At 45.2% G+C, this 17423-nt stretch overlaps 1 protein-coding gene across 1 annotated transcript in view; it reads right to left on the bottom strand.

Moving 5' to 3' along the window:
• LOC140403929 (parvalbumin alpha-like) overlaps window positions 1-17423 on the bottom strand; it is a 29386-nt gene that overhangs the window by 2926 nt on the left and 9037 nt on the right. The window contains exons 2-4 of the mRNA XM_072492190.1: window positions 16646-16714; window positions 8406-8538; window positions 37-146 (exon numbers count right to left, since the gene is read on the bottom strand). Of these exons, the coding sequence (XP_072348291.1) occupies window positions 37-146; window positions 8406-8538; window positions 16646-16706 (304 nt within the window). The 5' untranslated portion in view covers window positions 16707-16714. The remainder of the gene's footprint in view (window positions 1-36; window positions 147-8405; window positions 8539-16645; window positions 16715-17423) is intronic.

Consider the following 17423-nt stretch of genomic DNA (forward strand, 5'->3'; position numbering starts at 1 on the left):
AGTCTCAGATAGCCCGCCGACAGCTTAAATACCTACCTTCTATCCCAATTTTACCATCATGATCCTCATCACCAGCCTCGAGCAATGCCTTGGTTTCACTGTCGGAAAGTTCCCTTCCCTCAGCAGAGAAGCCCTTTAGCACAGATCTGTGAGGAAGAAAATATTAATGACGCGTCAGCAGACAACTCCCGCTGCTTCCCAAATTTACATTTTTCTCTTCTTTGCCCATTGGCAATCACTTCATCAGGCAGCACCGTCCATTGCCTATAGAGTGGTAGAAACGGAAATCCTCACAACATTTGTGAAGAAGAAGAAGATCGCTTATTGTCACAAGTAGGCTTCAATGAAGTTACTGTGAAAAGCCACTAGTCGCCACATTCCGGCACCTGTTCAGGGAGGCTGTTACGGGAATTGAACCGTGCTGCTGGCCTGCCTTGGTCTGCTTTCAAAGCCAGCGATTTAGCCCTAAGCATTTAGACCTGCACTTGAAATGCTTTGGCATACAAGACGATGGACCATGTGCCTGAAAATAGGATTAAATATGGGTGTTTGATGGCCGGAGAAGACATGATAGGCTGAAGGGCCTCTTTCTACGTTGTAAAACTCTTGTGACTCCATAACTTTTTGAGGGTTTTGAACCGCGGCTTATACTGCGATCTTACTGCGGGGCACAGGAGAGGTAGGCCCCAAGCCCAAGCCAGAACAAGGATCCGAACCCCACGCTGGTGATTTATTCAGAACCACACACTGGCCATCTGGGCTAGCTGACCCCCCCTTCTGGCAATCACTACACTCCCGAACCAAATTTAATTTTCAAACCTTCCAATCATGCCGTGGAAAGGCCCTTTCCTTACACGGTTCACATTGGCAACCCTGGGCCGAGATTCTCCCCTACCCGGCGTGGCAGGGGGTCCCGGCGGGATGGAGTGGTGGGAACTGCTCCGGCGTCGGGCCGCCCCAAAATTTCTCCGCACCTTTAGGGGTGAAGCTCTCACCGTGAAGGGCTAGGCGCGCGCCGGAGTGGTTTCCGCTCCACCGGCTGGCGTGGAAGGCCTTTGGCGCCACGCCAGATGGGGCCGAAAGGACTTCGCCGGCCGGCGGAAGTCCGTGCATGCGCGGGAGCGTCAGCGGCTGCTGACGTCATCCCCGCGCATGGGCAGGGGGTGTGTGTCTCTTACGCGTCGGCCATGGTGAAGGCTGTGGCCGAGGCGGAGGGAAAAGAGTGCCCCCACGGCACAGTCCCGCTCGCGGATCGGTGGGCCCCGATCGCGGGCCAGGCCACCGTGGGGGCACCACCGGTGCCAGATCGCCCCCCCCCCCCCCAGGAGCTCGCCCGCGCTGCCTAGTAAGAGAGGTGGTTTGATTCTCGCCAGCGGGACAGGCATTCAAGCAGTGGGACTTTGTCCCATCGCGGGCCGGAGAATCGCCGGGGGGGGGGGGGGGGGGGGGGGTGGGGGCCTGCTGACTGGCGCGACGCGACTCCCGCTGCCGCCGAATAACCGGTGCCGGAGAATTCGGCAATCGGTGGGGGTGGGATTCACGCCAGCCGGCGGGGGGTCGGAGAATCCCGCCCCTGGTCACTCATTTTATATGGCTGCCCTGCCTCCGGGTCAGCTCTGGGTCCAAGTCTCACTGTAGAACCTGACGACCCAGGTATTAGACTCATAATGCGGGAAAGTAAGTTGGTTATCAGCCTGTAACTCATTCCAACACGACTGGTGGCAGGTGGTAGGGGTTTGTGGGCACCTACACTGCAGAGGGCAACTGCAAAACACTGGAGTGAATTGGCCAAGCCTAACCGTGGACCGGTCCAATGGAAGTCCATGGTTGCCAATGCCTTCATAGGCACCTGAAGATGTAGGGCATATAACAGTGTTCAGTAAGGACTGGAGTTTTGCATGGATGTCTAACTGACATGATGTGTGTGGAATGCTGCCCAACTTAAATATCATGAATTGCAATATTGGATGGTGTACTAACTAGGCATCTTGGTATAATGGGCCCATTTCCCTTCAGCCAGTTGAAGAAATCCTGGCCTGTTAATGCCATAAGGGTGATACTCCATCAGAGGGGGTTACCATTGACCAGGAACTGAAATGGACCAGCCATATAAATACTGTGGCTACAAGAGCAGATCAGAGGCTAGGAATCCTCCAGCGAGTAACTCACCTCCTGACTCCCCAAAGCCTGTCCACCATCTACAAGGTGCAAGTCAGGAGTGTGATGGAATACTCTCCACTTGCCTGGATGAGTGCAGCTCCAACAACATTCAAGAAGCTCGCCACCATCCAGGGCAAAGCAACCCCGCTTCATTGGCATTCCATCCACAAACATTCACACCCTCTGCCACTGACGCACAGTGGCAGCCGTGTGTACCATCTATAAGATGCACTGCAGCAACTGGCCAAGGTTTCTTAGGCAACACCTTCCAAACCCACGACCTCTATCACCTAGAAGGACAAGAGCAGCAGATACCTGGGAACCCCACCACCTGGAGGTTCCCCTCCAAGTCACTCACCACCCTGACTTGGAAATATTGTTAAAAAGAAAAGCTTAAAGGTTTACTTAGTATTGTATTCTTTGGGGGTTGTATTTGAATTAATGGTTGCTAAGATGTTCACTGTATGTTTTAAAAAGGTTAACTTGAGTTCATAGAATAAACATTGTTTTGCTTTGAAAAATACTTTTCCATTTCTGCTGTACCACACCTGTAGAGTGGGCCGTGTGCTCCCCATACCACAATCTATTAAAAGTTGTGGGTCAGGTGAAATCCATGATACACTTTGGGGTTCTCTAAACCGTGGCCCATAACACATTTGGGGCTCGAGGGGGATAAAAGTCTATCTATTGGATTGGCTTAGTGAACTTAAAGACAGTGAGGGGTGAGCATATTGTGGGTGCTTTTCAGGTGTGGTATTTCAGTTTAAGTAGGGAGTGTGTTGTGGACAATGGCTCTTTCAGAGGCTCAGAAGTTTTTGGGGGTGGAGACAGTCACACGCAGTATCTTACGGACAGACTAAAAGTAGATTGTTAGATTTGGCAAAAACATTGCAGTTAACATTACCTGACAAAATTCGAAAAGGTGAGGTCATTATGGTGGTGGCTAAGCATTTAAAGGTGCCTGAGATACAGTTTGACTCATTGGAAATAGCAAAAATTCAGTTGCAAATTAAACAAATGGAACATGAGAAAGAATTAAAGCAGCTTTAATACGAAAGAGAGAGAGAGGAAAAAGAAAGAGAAAGAGAAAGAGAGAGAGAGGAAAAAGAAAGAGAAAGAGAGAGAGAGGAAAAAGAGAGAGAAGAAAGGAAAACAGAAAGAATAGCCCTAGCAGAACAAAAAGAAAGAGAAAGGGAGATACAGATCAGGGAAAAAGATAAAGAGAGAGTTTGAATTTCAGAAAATGGCCATGAAACATGACAGTCAGTTAAAATTGGCAGGCGTAAAATGAAACGTACAGTTGGATGATAGTGATGAGGATAGTGAGAAACAGCCTCATAGTCGAAGGCTTGGTGGGAATCTATTTAAATATGTCCAAGCATTGCCAAGGTTTGACGAGAAGGAGGTAGAAGCCTTTTTCATTTCATTTGAGAAGGTAGCTAAACAAATGAAATGGCCACAGGGCAAGTGGGTATTACTGATTCAAACAAAGCTGGTAGGTAGGGCTAGTGAAGAGTTTGCATCACTACCGGAGGACGTATCTGAGACGTATGAGGAGGTGAAAAAATCCATCTTAGGTGCATATGAATTAGTGCCTGAAGCCTACAGCCAAAGGTTTAGAAATTTAAGGAAAGAATTTGGTCAAACATACATGGGGTTTGAAAGGCTCAAACAGAATAATTTTGATAGGTGGGTAAGGGCTTTGAAAGTAGACCAAACATGTGAAGCTCTCAGAGAAATTATACTTTTGGAGGAGTTTAAAAATTCAATTTCTGATGTAGTGAGAACTCATGTGGAAGAGCAGAGGGTTAAAACTGCGAGATTAGCAGCAGAAATGGCCGATGATTATGAATTGGTTCATAAATCAAAGCTTGGTTTCCGACATCAGTTTCAGCCGGTGAGGGATAGAAACTGGGAACATGAGAAATACTCAAGTGGTAAAGGTAAAGGTTATCTGATGGGAGATAATAAGGAGAGTGTACCTCAGATTAAAAAATAAATCCAGGAGGGTGGAAAAGAACTGAAAAGTTTCAAATGTTTTCACTGTAATAAACTAGGCCATGTAAAGTCACAGTTTTGGTGGTTGAAGAAATGCACTGGGAAGGCTGATGTGGTAAAACAGGATAAGACAGTAGGGTTTGTTAAAGTGGTAAAGGAAAGCCCAAGTGAAGTGAAGGAGGTGCAAAAGATTGTACAACCTGGTCAAGAGGTGATTGATAAGAAGGTGCCAGATCTCTTTAAAGAATTTACTTGTGTGGGTAAAGTTTACTCATGTGTATCAGGAGGAGCAGGTAAATAAGTTACAATTTTAAGAGATACAGGAGCTAGTCAATCTTTAATGGTAAGAGATGAGGAGTTATGTAGTTTGGGAAGAATGTTGCCAGAAAAGGTGGTAATATGTGGAATTCAGGGTGAGAGGAGTAGCATTCCATTATATAAGGTAAGGTTGGAAAGTCCAGTGAAGAGTGGTGAAGTGGTAGTAGGAGTAATAGAGAAACTATCTTGTGTAGGAATACAGTTTATCTTGGTTAATTATATAGCTGGATCGCAGGTGGGAGTGATGCCTACGGTGGTTGATAAACCAGTGGAAAATCAGACAACTGAAGTGTTGAAGGACGAATATCCTGGGATTTATCTGGATTGTGTAGTAACAAGGTCGCAAAGTCACAGGTTAAGACAAGAGGAGAAATCAAAGAGTGAAGATGAAGTTGAAGTGCAATTATCAGAAACGATTTTTGATCAGAAGGTTGAAAAAGAACAAGAAGAGGTGGAAGATGAGGCGGATATTTTTAGTTCAGGAAAATTGGCAGAGTTACAACAGAAAGATGTAGAAATAAAACGGATGTATCAGAAAGCATACACGGAAGAGGAATCTGAGTGTATACCAGAGTGTTATTACGTAAAAGTAATGTCTTGATGAGAAAATGGAGACCTTTACATATGCAGGCGGATGAAAAGTGGGCAGAGGTTCATCAAGTAGTATTGCCGGTAGGGTATAGAAAGGAGGTGTCGCGAGTTGCACACAAGGTACCAATGGGAGGTCATTTGGGAATAAGGAAAACTCAAGCTAAAATCCAGAAACATTTTTATTGGCCTGGAGTACACAAAGACATAGGTAAATTTTGTCAATCAAGTCACACATGTCAAGTGATAGGGAAACCTCAATTAGTGATAAAACCAGTGCCCTTAATACCCATTCCAGCATTTGAGGAATCTTTTACACGGGTCCTAATTGATTGCGTAGGACCGCTTCCTAAAACAAAAAGTGGGAATCAATATCTTTTGACGATAATGGATGTGTCTACTGGGTTTCCAGGCTCCATTCCAGTACGTAATATTACAAGGATCAAATTTTACCTCAAGGTTATTCAAAGAAGTTATGGATAGCTTAGGAATAAGACAATTTAAAGCAACTGCGTACCATCCAGAATCGCAGGGAGCGTTAGAAAGGTGGCATCAGACATTAAAGACGATGTTGAGGGCTTATTGTCACGATTATCCAGAGGATTGGGATAAAGGAATTCCATTCGTACTGTTTGCAATTAGGGATGCACCTAATGAGTCAACCAAATTTAGTCCTTTTGAACTAATTTTTGGTGATGAGGTAATAAGGTGATGAGGTGATGAGGTTAAATTGATTAAGGAAAAATTGGTGAGTGAGAAATCGGAAATTACATTATTGGATTACGTGTCAAATTTTAGGGAACGATTAAATAGAGCAGGTGAATTGGCTAGACAACATTTCAAAGTTGCATAAAATGTGATGAAACGGGTAGCGGACAAGAAATCCAAAGTTCGTAGTTTTGCCAGTGGAGATAAAGTTTTAGTGTTGTTACCAGTGGTAGGTGAACCTTTAAAAACAAGGTTTTGTGGACCTTATCAGATTGAATGGAAATTAAGTGAAGTGAATTATGTGGTAAAAATACCAGATAGAAGGAAAACTCACCGAGTGTCATGTGAATATGCTTAAAAGGTACTTTGAAAGGGAAGGAGAGAAAAAGGAGAAGGTTTTAATGATTCTAACTCAAAGTGGTGAACCAAATCCAGATGACTGTGAATTTGACATACCTCAAATTAAATTGGAAAATGAGGATGTTCTTAATAATTGGGATAAATTGTTGAGTTACCTTCCAGAGGAAAAACAAACTGACCTGAAAGAGTTATTGATATCACATGGGCATTTGTAGAGATAAATTGGGAAGTACTAAAATGGCTATACATGATGTAGATGTGGGAAATGCTGATCCAAACAACCAACATCCATACAGACTTAACCCTTTAAAATTGGCACAGATTAACAAAGAGATTGAGAGTATGCTTAAAAATGGCATAATTGAAGTGGGTTGCAGCCAATGGAGCTCACCCATAGTGATGGTACCAAAACCAGACGGTACCCAACGGTTGTGTGTGGACTATAGAAAGGTTAATGCAGTTACAAGAACGGACTCTTATCCTATCCCACGTTTGGAGGATTGCATTGAGAAAATGGGACAATCAGCTTTTATTTCCAAACTGGATTTACTAAAGTTACTGGCAGGTATCTTTATCCGAAAGGGCGAAGGAGATTTCAGCTTTTGTGACTCCAGATGGTATATACCAATTCAAAGTTATGCCATTTGGTATGAAAAATTCCCCAGCCACATTTCAACGGTTAACTAACAAATTTGTTTCAGGATTACCCAATTGTGCGGTATACATCGACGATCTGGTAATTTTACACCAGACATGGAAAGAACATTTAAAACATTTGATGGAGTTATTCGATCGATTTCAGGAGGCGGGTTTGGTGATAAACCTAGCCAAAAGTGAATTTGGAAAAGCCCAAGTCACTTTCCTTGGCCATACAATTGAACAGGGTCGAATGGTCACACGGGATGTGAAACCAACAGTTATTGAGGAGTTTTCAATACCCTCACGATAAAGGGAAATAATGCGATTTCTTGGCATGAGTGGATTTGTTCGAACATTTGTGCAAAGGTTTTGTAGCGTGGTGGCTCCACTGATGGACTTGCTGAAGAAATGGCGAAAATTTCAGTGGACAGCGGACTTTCGACAGGCATATTTCTGCCTGAAAGCTGTGATAACCAATGCTCCTGTGTTGGAGAATTGCAAGGGATCAGATTGAACAAAAGTATCTGACTTTAAAGAGAAATGCCGAGGCATAAAGAAATGGACGGATCGTGCAGAGACCTTCTTGTTCAAAGAGACTGTCAATTGAGAAGGATTTCAGTTGGAGGAAGAAGAACAAAAATGGACTATATTATTGTACCTGTTTGCGTGTGTTGTTTTTTTTTAAACCAAAAAAGTATATTTACTGTGTGCATTTCTTAAAGGATAGTGAAAAGGTGAAAAATGAAACCATCTTGAAGTTGATGGTTTATTTTTTTTTCTTGGGGGGAGGTGTCATGTGAGAGTACTTTTAAGAAATGGGTGTTTATAAATGGGTGTGTATAAACATCTGCAGTGAGACTACCTTTAAGAAATGGGTGTTTACTACTGCAGTGATGTCAGAGTGTGGGTGGAGCTGGGCTGTCTGTCAGCTTTTTACTTTTGTTTTTGAGCAGGCTGCAGGGTGTGTTTTAGTTTCATTTTCAGTGTTGGAGCTGAAGCCAGACCAAGCAGGTGTACTGCTGTTCTCTCTGCCATCAAAAGCCTATCTCTTGATCATTTGGTGAATTCAGAATTATAAATGTTTTCAGTAGTGACTTTAACCTGATGTGCTTCTGATAAAGGTTTTGTTTTTAAGTCATATGGATGTTAAAAAGGAAAGCTTAAAGGTTTACTTAGTGTTGTAGTCTTTGGGGGTTGTATTTGAATTAATGGTTGCTAAGATGTTCACTGTATGTTTTAAAAAGGTTAACTTGAGTTCATAGAATAAACATTGTTTTGCTTTAAAAAATACTTTTCCATTTCTGCTGTAGAGTGGGCCGTGTGCTCCCCATACCACAATCTAGTAAAAGTTGTGGGTCAGGTGAACTCCATGACACACTTTGGGGTTCTCTAAACCCTGGCCCATAACAATATAATCGCCCGTTCCTTCACTGTCGCTGGGTCAAAATCCTGGAACTCCCTCCCTAACAGCACTGGGGCTGTACCTACACCTCAGGGACTCCAGCAGTTCAAGAGGGCAACTCACCAACACCTTTTCAAAGATAATTGGGGATGGGCAATAAATCCTGGCCCAGCCACGGACCCGTGAATGAATAAAAACAAAGAATACTCAAAAAAGCATTTTATTTCCTTACTTGAGCTCATCCTCTTCAATGTAGCCACTCCGATCTTGGTCAAGGATGTGGAAGACTTCTTTCACTTGCTCAAGGGTTTTCCCCTTCAGACCGACCAGCTTGAAGAACTTCTTGTGATCGAAGCTCCCAGGAGCTAGAAAATTAGATAATGAGGTTTTGTCATGAGGCAGATATTTTCCTTTCAACCTTTGCAATTAAGGACATTATGGTGGCTTATGGAGGTCACAAAGATGTCCCTTGCTATCCATCAATTATTCCCTCTCTCCCTTTCCTCTCATTGACACCAGCAACCTTTTGGTCATTACCCAGGCACTGATGTGAGGTTTCAGCACAAAGAGAGATTGTCTCAATTCACCTCTCATCCCATCCTCGTTTTGTGTGAATAAGCATTAGGAGCATGGGGCGGACGATGTGGGGCTGGCGAGGCTGCTCCATCATTCAATACGGGATGGCACGGTGGCACAGTGCCTTGAGTGAATGTGCCTCCACCGCTCTTTCAGGCAGTTCATCCCAGACCCAAACCACTCGCTGTGTGAAAGAAATTCTCACATCACATTTCGCTTCTTTTGCAAATCACTTTAAACCTGCGCCCTCTCGTGTTCTTGATCCTTTTACGAGCGGGAACAGTTTCCCCCCCTGTCTACTCTGTCCAGGTCCCTCATGATTTTGAACATCTTGATCAAATCTCCTCTCAGCCTTCTTCTCTCCGAGGGGAACAGCCCCAACCTCTCCAATCGATCCTCACAACTGAAGTTTCTCATCCCTGGATCCATTCTTGTAAACTTCTGCTCTCTCTCCAATGTGTTCACTTCCTCCCTGTAGTGTGGCGCCCAGAACTGTGCACAATATTCCAGCCGAGGTCTAAATAGTGTCTTGTATACGTTCAGCTCAACCTCTTTGCTTTTGTTCTCTATACCCCTATTAATAAAGTCCAGGTTATTATTTGCTTTATTAACTGCTCTCTCCAAAGTTCCTGCTACATTTAATGATTTATGGACACAAACACCCAGGTCCCTCTGCTCCTGCACCCCCCTTAAGAATTGTATCCCTTATTTTATGTTGTCTGTCCATGTTCTTCCGACCAAAATGCATCACCTCCCACTTCTCCGCATTGAACTCCATCTGCCACGTATCTGCCCATTCCACCAACCTGTCTGTGTCCTTTTGAAGTTCTACACTATCCTCCTCACAGTTTACATTACTTCCAAGTTTCATGTCATCCGCAAACTTTGAAATTTCCCCCTTCACAGCAAGATCTAAATCATTAACATATAGCAGGAAAAACAAGGGCCCAACCCTTGGGGAACTCCACTACAAACCTTCCTCCAGCCCGAAAAATATCCATTGACCATTCCCCTCTGTTTCCCATTGTTCAGCCAGTTTTGTATCCATATTGCTATTGTCCTTTTTATTCCGTGAACTACAACTTCTCACAAGCCTGTTGTGTGGCACTGTATTGAATGTCTTTTGAAAGTCCATGTACATCACATCAACAGCATCACCCTCATCGACTCTTTCAGTTACCGCCTCAGAAAACTCCGCCAAGCTTGATAAGCACAATTTCCCCGTCAGAAAACCATGCTGGTTCTTCCTCCTCAACCCAAATTTTTCCACGTGACTGTTAATTCAATCCGAATAATTGTTTCTAGAAGCTTCCCTACCACTGATGTTAAACTGACTGGCCTGTAATTGGCTGGGGGGCTATCCTTACAACTGTTTTTGAACAGGGGCATAACACTTGCTAATCTCCAGTCCTCTAGCACCTTCCCACAGTCTCGGGAAGGCTGGGACGTTCCAGTCAGTGTCCCTGCAATCTCCACTCTGCCTTCAATATCCGTGGATGAATCCCATCCAGTCCTGGTGCCTTGTCAACTTTCAGTACCGACAGTCTATTCAACACTTCCTTCTGATCAATTTTAAACCCTCCTAGGGACAGTTTCCTTGTCCGTCAGCATGGCCTGGAGAGCATCTATTCCCTTGGTAAAGACAGATGCAAAGTGTTCATTTAATAACCTCAACCGTGCTACCTCCCTCCAGGTTTAAATTCCCTTTTAGTTCCCTAATCGGCACCACTGCCCTTTTTACCAGCCTTTTACTACTTATATGCGTTTGGAAGATTTGGGGATTCCCCTTGATGTTGGCTGCTGGCCTTGTCCCGTAATCCCCCTTCGTTTCTCCAATGAGCTTTTTCATCTCCCCTCTGAAGCCCTGTTGCTTCACAGTCCCATGGACCCAGGTTTGATTCCCAGCTTGGGTCACTGCCTGTGCGGAGTCTGCATGTTCTCCCATGTCTGCATGGGTTTCCTCCGGGTGCTCCGGCTTCCTCCCACAAGCCCCGAAAGACGTGCTGTTAGGTGAATTGGACATGCTGAATTCTCCCTCTGTGTACCCGAACAGGCGCCGGAGTGTGGCGACTCGGGGATTTTCACAGTAACTTCATTGCAGTTTTAACGTAAGCCTACTTGTGACAATAATCATTATTATTATTATAATGCTTCCATATTCCTCTTGGTTCTCAATTGTATTTTCTACATGACACGTGGCATCAGCACACTTTTTCTTCTTTATCTTAATTGCTACCTTCTTTTTCACCCAGGGAGCTCTGGATTTGTTTTCCCCTCGCTTTCCCTTTTGAGGGAATATACCTTGACCTGCCCAAACCCTTTCTTTTTTGACTTCATTAATGAACACCAAAGGTATTGCTAAGACTTGTTCCACAGCCATGTGACTGCAGCTTGCTCCCTGCACGTCACTTGCCTAAAAGGACGCCACCTCCTGGGGTGATTTCCCACTCAGTTCCAATTCGTCCCCCAGGCCAGGTGAACGTTAATCGGCTGTTTTGCCCTTGAACGGACAATCGCCACAATAGCCTTTTTTCCCCACCCACCTTTCGCTCCAGTCTATCTGGCCCCACCCTATCCACGCCCCATTGGAGTCAGCCCTCCCCAGTTAATTATTCTTCTTACTCTGGATTGCCTATTGTCCTGTGCTACCCATGGGTGGCACAGTGGTTAACTTCACAGCACCCGGGTCTGGGGTTCAATTCCGACCTCGGGTGACCGTCTGTGTGGAGTTTGCACGTTCTCCCCGTGTCTGCGTGGGTTTCATCCGGGTGCTCCGGTTTCCTCCCACAGTTCAAAGATATGCAGGTTAGGTGGATTGGCCGTGCTAGATTGCCTTGAGGTGGGGTTTGGGGGACAGGGTGGGGAGCGGGCCTAGGTGGGATGCTCTTTCAAGGGGTCGGTGCAGACTCAATGGGCCGAATGCCCTCCTTTTGCACCTTAGAGATTCTATGATTCTATTCTATGATCCCATACCATCATTCGAAACCTTACGATACAATGATCAGCTCCTAAATGTTCCCCACTGCCACTTGATCTACTTGTCCCACCTAATTTCCAATAACCGGCTCCAACAGTACACCCTAGCTTGTTGGACTGGACACATGCTGCTGTAAAAATAATTCCTGAAAGTCTAGGAACTTTTTCCCCCTTTCCACTATCGCTATCCCAGTCTACATTTGGGTCATTAAGTCTCCTATGATGTTGGCATCTCTCTGTAATCTCCCTGCAGATTTGTTCTTCTGCATCCTTCTCACGTGTTGATGGTCTATAAACCACATTGAGCAATGTAATTGCATCCTTTTTTCCTTAGCTCCAGTCAAATTGTTTTCTGTCCTTGAATCCTCTGGGGCACTCTCTTCCTCCAGCACTGTGATGATCTCCTTAACCAATACCGCTGCCCCTCGTCCTTTCCTATCTTTTCCGAACACCTGGTATTCTGGAATATTGGACAACCAGTCCTTCCCTCCCGTGAGCCAGGTCTCTGTTATCCCGCTGAGGACCCAGATTGCAACAAAGTCCCGTTCGATAGCGTGATCTTTCTTGAAACTGCGAGCGCCGGGAAACATCCAGCTAAACATGTTCAACACGGGAATCTGTTGCAATTTGGGTAACTGGGTTTCTTCAGGAACATCCCACCTGGCTTGTACAGGTGCCCCCTCCCCCAGGGGCTGTTTAGCACAGGGCTAAATCACTGGCTTTGAAAGCAGACCAAGGCAGGCCAGCAGCACGGTTCAATTCCCGTAACAGCCTCCCCGAACAGGCGCCGGAATGTGGTGACTAGGGGCTTTTCACAGTAACTTCATTTGACGCCTACTTGGGACAATAACCGATTTTCATTTCATTTTTCAAATGGCGCTCCATATTTCCACAATGCAATCTGCATTGTTACATTCCACAATGTAACTCCCCAATCGTATTTACTATACTTCGCGTATTCACACACATGCTCCGTAACCCGGATTTAGATTCCATTACTTCCTCCCTTATTCTGACTCCGCCTATTAATTTACTATTCTCTTTCCGAGTGTGAACGGTCTCACACTATGTTGTGCACCCTGGTATTTCTCTCTAATACTCTCTCTTGGTTCCCACACCCCTGCTGGGTTAGTGTAAAGCTCTCCCAAAATCACTAACAAAACGCTCCACAAGGAACTCAGTCCCAGGTCTCTTCAGGAACATCCCACCTGGCTTGTACAGGTGCCCCCTCCCCCAGAGTCATTCCCAGTGTCCTAGGAATCTAAAGCCCTCCCTCCTGTACCATCTCTCCAGCCACACATTTATCTGCCTTATCCTCCTATTCCTGTATTGCCCGTGGCACTGGGAACAATCCGGACATTAGTACATTTGAGGTCCTCCTTGCTAATTTTCTGCCGAGCTCCCTAAATTTGGATTGTAGGACTGCACCCCCTTTCTAGCTTAACCATTGGTCTCATTGTGGACCAGGGCCTCTGGCTGTTCCCCCTCCCCTCAAAGACTATCTTGCAGCCGCTCTGTGACATCCTTGACCCTGGCACCAGGGAAGCAACATACCATCCCGGAGTTATAGATAGTCCTGTCTGTTCCCATAACTAAAGAATCCCCCAACACTATTGCACTTCCTTTCCTCTTTCTCTCTTCCTGCCGAGCCGCTTGTGGTGCCACAAACCTGGGTCTGACTGCACTCCCGAGGAACCAGCACTCTCACCAGCTTCCGAAATGGAAAGCCAATGTGTGGACAAGACTCCAGGGGACTCCTGCACTACCTGCCTGACTTTCATGCCCTGCCTGCCAAGCATCTATCCCCTCTCTGCCTCCAGGTTCTTAAGTTGCTGTGTGACCACCTCATGGTGATCACCTCTCTGAACATCATATCTATGTAGCTCTCAGCCTCGTGGATGCACCGCAGTGACTCCAGCCACTGAAAGCCAGAGCTCAGGTTTCTGCAGCTGGCATATATGGCCGCTCAGCACGGGTTGCGTCTATGATTTCCCACATATTACAGGTCACACATTCCACTCGACCGAGCTGCCCTGCCATGTCTTACATAGGTCTGCACAATTAAGAGGGGCATAGACAGGGTGGATAGTCAGAGACTTTTTCCCAGGGTAGAGGGGTCAATTACTAGGGGGCATAGGTTTAAGGTGCAAGGAGCAAGGTTTAGAGGAGATGTACGAGGCAAGTTTTTTACACAGAGGGTAGTACGTGCCTGGAACACGCTGCTGGAGGAGGTGGTGGAAGCAGGGACGATAGTGACATTTAAGGGGCATCTTGACAAATACATGAATAGGATGGGAATAGAGGGATACAGACCCTGGAAGTGCAGAAGATTTTAGTTTAGACAGGCAGCATGGTCGGCACAGGCTTGGGGGGCCGAAGGGCCTGTTCCTGTGCTGTACTTTTCTTTGTCTTAACTTCTCTTCCCTTACGATAACTTTATTTTACTTATATTACTTTATTTTAATGGCCCTGGTTATTCCTTATTCCTGGTGTTTCTCACTTAATCCAAGTATAGCAATTTCTTAAAAAATAATACCCTTTCCTGATTTACAGCAATTTAAAGCCAGTCCCAAACAACAGTTTCTTACCAACCAACTAACACAGTTTTCCTGTGATGCCACTATTTGTTTTCGAACTCCCCGGCGTGGGTTGGCTCTGAACAGCTGATTGGTCTGCTACCTCTCCTGTTCCCACGTAACATGGCTGCTCCGCGCTGGAGTCACAGACGGAACTGAATTGGGTTTGACCACTCATTTTGGCGGTGATCACTGCCTCCATGCTTTCAATGGTTCCAGGCTACAGTTTCCGTTCCGTGTTAAGGATTGGTTTTCTGCCGAATGTTCTACTTACTTTTGCCAAGGTCCAGTCAGCGATTGTGTCAGAGGGCAGCACGGGTAGCACAGTGGATAGCACAATTGCTTCACAGCTCCAGGGTCCCAGGTTCGATTCCGGCTTGGGTCACTGTCTGTGCGGAGTCTGCACGCTCTCCCCGTGTGTGCGTGGGTTTCCTCCGGGTGCTCCGGTTTCCTCCCACAGTCCAAAGATGTGCAGGTTAGGTGGATTGGCCACACTAAATTGCCCTTAGTGTCCCAAATGGCCCTTAGTGTTGGGTGTGGTTACTGGGTAATGGAGATAGGGTGGAAGTGTGGGCTTGGGCAGGGTGCTCGTTCCAAGAGCCGCTGCAGACTCGATGGGCCGAATGGCCTCCTTCTGCACTGTAAATTCCATGATTCTATGAGAGGGAGTCTTGGACAGTGCCCTCAGTCAAATGGATGGTCGTAGGCCATCTGAATGTGAACCCGTCACATATCAGTGACCAAGTTGCCACATACGGTAATCATATTGGACAACACTGGTTAAGAGAGATGCATAGTTTTCAATGGTCACCTGATCGTCAAAGTTTGAAGGAAGAGACTAAGCTGCTCTTTCGAAGCTTTACAAACTCCAACCCTGTAACCAACTCATTATCCTGCTGTTTGAAGCTCTTGTGATGTCGCAAGGGGCTGGGGATGGTGAAGGCCGGGTGGAGTTTAGTCAGGTCACTAGCTCACGCAGTTGTCCAAGTACCAAAAACTGACGTCTATGTAAAGGTCTTCAGATACTCAGTGAAACAGAAGAGAAAGGAAATAAACACGTGGCTTTTCTTTGAGCGTACAGTATATCCCTGTTTAAGCATGGGCGCCTAATCCATTCCCCAGGGGAAACTCAACCCAGTATATAACAGCGAAGGTCCGATTACCAGTACGTGCTCTCATACAGGACAAATTTCAATCCAAATCAGGGTTTTCACAGAGCTTGAGGTCAGCAGCAATCACACAGTATGCACCCAGCAGATTCTTCGCTCTCCAAAGCACCTTCCTTGCATTCGCCAAGTTGACTCCCCCGCCCCCGCCAAGTCCAATGGATTATCTCACTCGACCGTCATAACTTTGGAAAAGACACGTAAATCTCAGAAAAATGACAGGAATGGCGTGGACCGCCCCCCTCCGCCCAATTTCCCTGAAATTCCTGCAGTTCGGCCCAGTGAAGTCACGGTGGGGTGGTGAGAGAGTGCCCTCCTCCCATCCCGTGGAAATTAAACTCCTGATTAGTGGGGAGAGAGGGAAAGAGAGAGAAGGAGAGAGAGAGAGAAAGAGAATGAGAGAGGGGAGTGAAAGAGATGGAGAAAAGGAGAGAGAGAATGAAAGGAAGGACAAAAGAAAGAAAGAGAAAGAGAGGACAAGTGAAAGAGAAAGGAGGAAGAATGAAAGAGAAAAAGTACGCGAGAAAGAAAGAGAAAAAGAGAGAGAAAGAGGGAAATAAAGAAAAAGAAGAGAGAAAGAAAGATAGATAATAAAAGAAAGAGAGAAAGAAAGAAAGAAAGAAAAAAAAGAGAATGAGAGAAAGAGAGAAAGAGAGATAAAGAGAAAGAGAGAAAGAAAGAGAAAAAGAGAGAATGAGAAAGATAGAACGAGAGATAGTAAGAGAGATAGAAAGAGAGAAAGGAAGAAAGAAAGAACGAGATAAAAGAGCAAGAACGAACGAGTGAAAGAAATAAAGAGAAAACAGAGAGAGAGAGAAAGATAGAAAGAGAGATCGTAAGAGAAATAGAAATTGAGACAGAAAGAAAGAAAATAAAAGAGAGAGAGAAAGATAGTAGGAGAGAGAGAAAGAGAGAGAAAGAGAAAAAGAAAGAAAGAAAGAAAAAAACAGAGAGAGAGAAAGAGAAAGATAGAAAGAGAGATAGTAAGAGAGATAGAAATAGAGACAGAAAGAAAGAAAATAAAAGAGAGAGAAAGATAGTAAGAGAGAGACAAAGATAGTAAGAGAGAAAGAAAAAAAGAAAGAAAGAAAAAAAGAAAGATAGAAAGAAAGAAAACTAAATAAATAAATAAACACACAGACAAGTAAATCAATACGTTCACAGATAGTTCCACTTACCCTGGAAAGCACTCAGAGCTTTGCTGATGTCAGCTGCATTGAGTACCTTTGACATGGGCATGTTTGCAGCTGTTGAAGAAAAGACATTTCAATAGTTCAGAATGTTTCTGTACAATCTACTCAGGTTTGATTCCCCGTCCCACTGGTGGAAATTACGGCACTGAGGGAGGCCATTCAGCCAGATGTCTCGGCCCAGTGAGGGGAGGGCATCCCAGTCTGAAGGGATTGTGATGAATGTAGGAATTTCAGATAAATGCTGGTGCGAATTTATCAGCCTCGTCACTTCCCGAGTCGGGCGCCAAGAGGCTGATAGATCGCACCCATTGTGTTTAGCCTTAGTAAGATGGTCATAACCCAGTTAGTGGGCTAGAGATGATATAATTAATGGGAGGAGCCAGGGGCTGAAGCAGTCAGGTGCTGGGTTTTCAGTTAAAGAACAGGAGCTTTTTGCCAAATGCTGGGAAGTTAAACAGTCATTTGACACAGGCAAGAATCTGCGGACTGTTTCCTGAAAGATCTTTCTCTCAAGGTATTTTATCCAAGACATTTCTATACAGCAAGTACTCCTGGGTTTGCTAACTGTATTTAAAAATGTGTTGTGACCTGAGATGGGTTCTGCTTGATTGGAGATAAAGAAAATAGCAGTTTGGAGTTAAAGTGTTTCATTGTAATGTTAAGGATTGTTTAACTGGTGATTGTAAGCCATTTTCGTTATGATGTTAAAGTTAGTAATACTGTATTAACAATAACGTTTGTTCGAATACACCATATTCCTATT

The sequence above is a fragment of the Scyliorhinus torazame genome, chromosome 29, assembly GCF_047496885.1.
Source record: "Scyliorhinus torazame isolate Kashiwa2021f chromosome 29, sScyTor2.1, whole genome shotgun sequence".
Classification (NCBI taxonomy): Eukaryota; Metazoa; Chordata; class Chondrichthyes; order Carcharhiniformes; family Scyliorhinidae; genus Scyliorhinus; species Scyliorhinus torazame.